This window comes from Carassius auratus, chromosome 11 (assembly GCF_003368295.1).
Source record: "Carassius auratus strain Wakin chromosome 11, ASM336829v1, whole genome shotgun sequence".
Lineage (NCBI taxonomy): Eukaryota > Metazoa > Chordata > Actinopteri > Cypriniformes > Cyprinidae > Carassius > Carassius auratus.
The window spans coordinates 15932115-15937318 of NC_039253.1; the positions used below are offsets into that span (position 1 = coordinate 15932115).

The following is a 5204-nucleotide window of genomic DNA, read 5'->3' on the forward strand; positions in this document are numbered from 1 at the left end:
ATACAACATTGGCTGCTACACAGCATATTTAAATCACAAAAAAGTTTATTTTCCTTTTCTTACTTATATTTTGCTAAGTATTATTATATAAAAATAGCCCAAAATAAAATGGGAAAAAATACACACTTTTTCTTACACACATTCATAAACATAAAAAAAAACACCGTCAAATACCTAAAAATACACATTGAATACATGCCTGCAAGTGTGCCGGTCTCAATTTTGAAAATGGAGAATTACATCAAACAACTCATGAATACATGTTTCTACATGTGCCAGACTGCCTTGAAGGTCTTGTCCTAATTTAAGTTTTTGCTTGTAGCATTTAACACCTCCTCAGTTAGCATCTCTCTCTCTTTCCATCCGCTCTACTGTATGCTGCGCCTCACTGCATGGAAACTTTCACCCCCCCATCCTTGACACTAACACACCCACACGCACACAAACACACACACCACGACTGAGAGCGGCGGGTGGAAGGGGAGGAGACTGTGTCTGGTAAGGCTGAGCTGTTTACAGTGTGGGTTTATAAAACAGCAGACGAGGGGGGGGCGTCCCTACAAAGAGGGAGCAGGGAGGAGAAACAGCAGACGAGGATAGGGAGAGTGACTGAGAAGATAGAGAGCATCTGAGAGAGAGAGTTCGCATGCAGGACAGAGTGATTAAACAGCAGGCAGACATTGGACAGCCTTTTTTTTTTTACTTCCACCACAACTGCTACAGTGGAGGAGATGCTTATGTGAAGAGAACAAGTGATTGTGCACAGTAAACAAGAAGCTCTCTTCCTTTTTATAGTAAGTACTAAATTTTATTTTTAAGGAAATAGTTTGTGTGTGTGTGTGTGTGTGTGTGTTTATACTTAAAATTAAATGCAAATATTTTAGTAATATATATATATATATATATATATATATATATATATATATATATATATATATATATATATATATATATATATATATATATATATATATATATATATATATATATATATATATATTTACCTATATTTATAACATGTTTAAATGACTACAATTAAAGACTTATCCAATATATCATGTCTTTTTAATGGATAATGACATAAGATGGATGATATTCATCTATTTAAAACAAACATTACATTTTGGAAACAGCTGTATTTGAAAAAATGAAAGTTTGTATTTAACAGATGAATAAGTTTATGAGAGGTCACATGTCTGTATTTATTTCAGGATAAAGGCAGGAATTGATGAGCTGCTGCTGATCTTAGAGTGTCTTGTCATGGATGACTCTAGGGAACCTGCTGAATAGATCTCAGCGCTGCATCATGGTTCAGCAAAGGACCCACAAATACTCATCAGTCATGGATGGCAATTCTACCAGAGAGGTCTTTGTGGGACTGGCGGCAGAGGACGATGCGGAGGGGTTCGGACATGTACCTTCTAAGAAAGACCCCAACTGGTGCAAAACTCCAACTGGGCACATCAAGAGACCAATGAACGCTTTCATGGTCTGGTCCCAGATCGAGAGACGTAAGATCATGGAGCAGTGGCCTGACATGCACAATGCTGAGATTTCAAAGCGCCTCGGAAAGCGCTGGAAACTACTGCCTGATTATGAGAAGATACCCTTCATCAAAGAGGCTGAAAGGTTGCGTCTAAAGCACATGGCTGACTATCCTGACTACAAATACCGGCCCAGGAAGAAGAGCAAGATCTCAACCCATGTGAAACTTGGAGAGAAGTTGCCTATGAAATCCAGCAAGCCCCATTCAGGAAGGTCTCCTGGGCTGTCCTGCAAAGGGCTAAAGATCAAACCCACTTCTACCAAGCCTAAAATGAACTTTACTGGCAATAAATATAAGAGCTACAGTGAGAGCATGAGCGATGATGACACGATGGATGTAAATTTAGAAAGTCCAGTGACTTTGCAAGACGATCGCAACCCATCAGGTCACTTTGTCCTTCACCAGCAGGCTACCATTCCCTCTGAGGACCAGCAACCAGTTCCTGAGCTCAAAATAAAAGTGCCCATCTCACAAACCAGCAGCATCCAGAGTGTCTCCTCGGACAATGAGTGCCAGGCTGTCCCAGAGTCCACCACGAGCGAACCACAAGGTTCGACATCTGGAAGATCCTCCACACCAACCTCAACCAGCTCCTCCTCTTTGGTGTCCTCAGCATGTTCGGATGAGGAACTGGATGAGGAACTCTTGCATATCATTTCCAACAGTATGCCTATGGACTGCTCCACTCTGGACAAAGACTTTGAAGCGTTCAATGCTAACTCAGGATCCCATTTTGACTTCCCAGATTACTGCACTCCAGAGGTGAATGAAATGATTTCTGGGGACTTGCTCGTGCCCAGCATCTCAGACCTTGTGTTCACCTACTAAAGTCGAGTCCTCTGTAATGTGGCCAGGTCTGCATAGCTGCCAATTTGAAAATATTTTGTTCATGTTGTACTTGGACAATTCCATTTTCCATGTGTTTATTTTTGTCAATGAATTCCGTAAGTGCTATTGCTTTTCTTTCCAAGCATGTCACATCTTGTTGGTTTAGCTAAGACACACAGGGCTTTGCAGAGCTGTTCAGGACAGTAAGACATTCAGACTTTGGGTCTAATTCTTAGACACATGAAAATTATCTTTACCTTATCTTGATAAATGTCTTAAACTAACTGCTAATATCTCCAGAGACAAAGATTTGTATCTATTTTTCCCAAAATTGAAATTCTTTCATCATTTACTCAACTACATGACTTACTTTATTTACAAAACATGAAAGAAGGTTTTGTCCATACATCAACCACATTTTTCAAAATATCTGTCCACCGAAACCAGAATGTCATTAGGGTGAGGGAATGACAATTTTTTTTTTGGGTGAGCAAGCCTTTTATTATACAGCACTGTCATTTTCATGTCTGCTCATAATTTAAATGCTTAATCAAGTTTCATTCAAATTGATTCCCCCGTAAGTTTCAATGTGCATAAATAGGTCTGCTGATAGTGCAGTAATATTCTAAAACATTCTTTTTTTTAATTAAATCCTGCAGTACTTACTGTAAAGCATCAGTAACCTTGCAGATAAAATCACTGCGGACACATAATTCATATCATGTTCTTTAATTAGGTAATAGCACTTTCATCACCTTGTCATTGCTGCAGAAGTTAAGGCACACATGTGATTTAAAGGCAGCTCTGCATTGGCCCTGCATGCAGGTGTGTGTGTGTGTGTGTGCGTGTGTGTGTGTGTATGTGTGTGTCAATGTGTGCCTGAACTGATTGGACTGTGGACAAAAGGGGGTTAAGGTTAGGGTTTTGGGGGGTTGGGATTGGTTCTTTCAGGGAACTGTGCATCTGTCCATGCAGGCAGCAGCTTTTATGCAGGGGTCGGACTCTGCGCTTACTGAGCGTCTGCCGGGGTGGGGAGGCGTGTGAGGGGGGGCTCCCGCACTGGTTCTCTGAAATGCATGTCATGTCTGCAGTCTGGCTGCAGCTGCCCTGATCAGGGCGAGAAATCTGTGTCTGCCAGCTGGCCCCCATTGACTCTCTCAGGGATCGTTTGTCTAGGTCCTAGTGCCTCCCGTAGGTAATTCATCTGTGATGATCTCTGTGTGTGTGTGTGAGCCTCTCTTTATTTCCTGGAAAAACCATTCGAAGCAAACCGAAGTGACAGAATCCCTCAATTTCTCAAAACAGGATCTGTCCTTTTAAAAAAAAAAAAATGCTCTTATTAATTTGAGTTCAGTTGGCAACCGAGAGACTGGCATTATTGTCCTCCCATCAACATTTGTCAGAAAAGGGACAACAAACCCTGCAGTTCATATCTTACATAAACTGTTAATCCTCGTCGATTCACAGCATCCTGTGAAGAAGCAGCGGCATGCGGAGGAACACAAAAGGAAAGGGACCTGCTGTGTATTTGCTCTTGGTTTAACCTCATTGTTTGGACTGCATAATGACTACTTTTGTCACACTGATCACAGAGGCATAAACAGCCTCCATCGTGTTGTGTTTCCTTATTGTAGGAAAGAGTTGACTGAACTAGTTCTGTACGATCAGTATTTTTTCTAATCCATGATAGTTTGCAAAAATCTTAGTTTTGCCAAGTGGTTTTTAGAATGACGCCACACTCGGTGGTCAAAGTACACATGTAATTCAGGTATTTGTGTTTCAAGTAAAAGGGAAATGGCGTTAAACATGAGGACCGATGGGAAAGATGGATGTGGTTTGTGATACAAGGCCTCCATTCATAAAACAAAAAAACATGAGGATTTTCAATGTGTAAAAACATTGCCTCAACATATATGCATAGCGCAGAAAGATTTAGTGCTTTAAAACTGAAATGTTGGCATTTTAAATGCTCAAAATTGCAGAAACTGTAGTAATAACGCAAGTTACTGGAAACATTTGTTTCATTATAAGTGAGTCAATGGATGGCATTCATTTCATAATACGGTAATTTGTATTATGAAAATCCAAAATCAAGCTTGCATGTGTTATAAATAAGGACTTGTGAATAGGTAAACAAAAGGTTTGGGCTTTCAACAATCATCAGGGAAATTATTTCAGGAATCAACACGTTCACTATTTTAGAAGATTCTTTGCTACTGGAATTGTGAAACGGCTCACTGAACCTGAAGTTCACACACAGGAATGAATCTTTGCATTAAGATGTATGTCAATCAAATCTGTCTCCATCTAGAAATGTATCAGGTCACACACCGAACTAATACAGTACCAAACACCAGCAGTCAATTAAACGGACTCAGGACTAAAAACATCAGCCCACTGTGGATCTGCTTTGATTCAGCCATTACTAAGATGCACTCCGTTTGGCCATTGTATGTCATTGTAGATGATCTGCAAAAGAACTGTATGTAGCATCAAAGGTCAAACTGCAAAGTTGTACCTTTTTAAATATTAAATATTTTAAAATGCCACAAGACTTTTGGGTGCATTTTTCAACTGTAAATAAAACATGTATTTTAATGTTTCTTAAAAATTGACATTTTACATTTACAATTTGCCAGTATATATTTTTTTATTTTCTCATTTTCCAATTGTTTGCTTTTATTTCATAGACTTATAATTCTGACAGTAATTTATTTATTTGATATTTTACTAAGAGTGCCAGAAAATTGAAACGACACATCACAGATGGGCTCAGGCAAATTAGTGTCAAAGTGATAAATGCAGAAAGCTGTATATAACTGAAGCAGTG

The 5204-nt window shown here is 39.4% G+C and overlaps 1 protein-coding gene across 1 annotated transcript; it reads left to right on the forward strand.

Annotated features, from left to right (window-relative positions):
* Window positions 1-262: 262 nt before the first annotated feature.
* sox12 (SRY-box transcription factor 12) lies at window positions 263-4923 on the forward strand. Its single transcript, XM_026275720.1, has 2 exons — window positions 263-794; window positions 1212-4923. Exon 2 carries the CDS (start codon window positions 1265-1267, stop codon window positions 2372-2374), a length of 1110 nt encoding a protein of 369 aa, XP_026131505.1. The 5' UTR covers window positions 263-794; window positions 1212-1264; the 3' UTR covers window positions 2375-4923.
* Window positions 4924-5204: the final 281 nt, after the last annotated feature.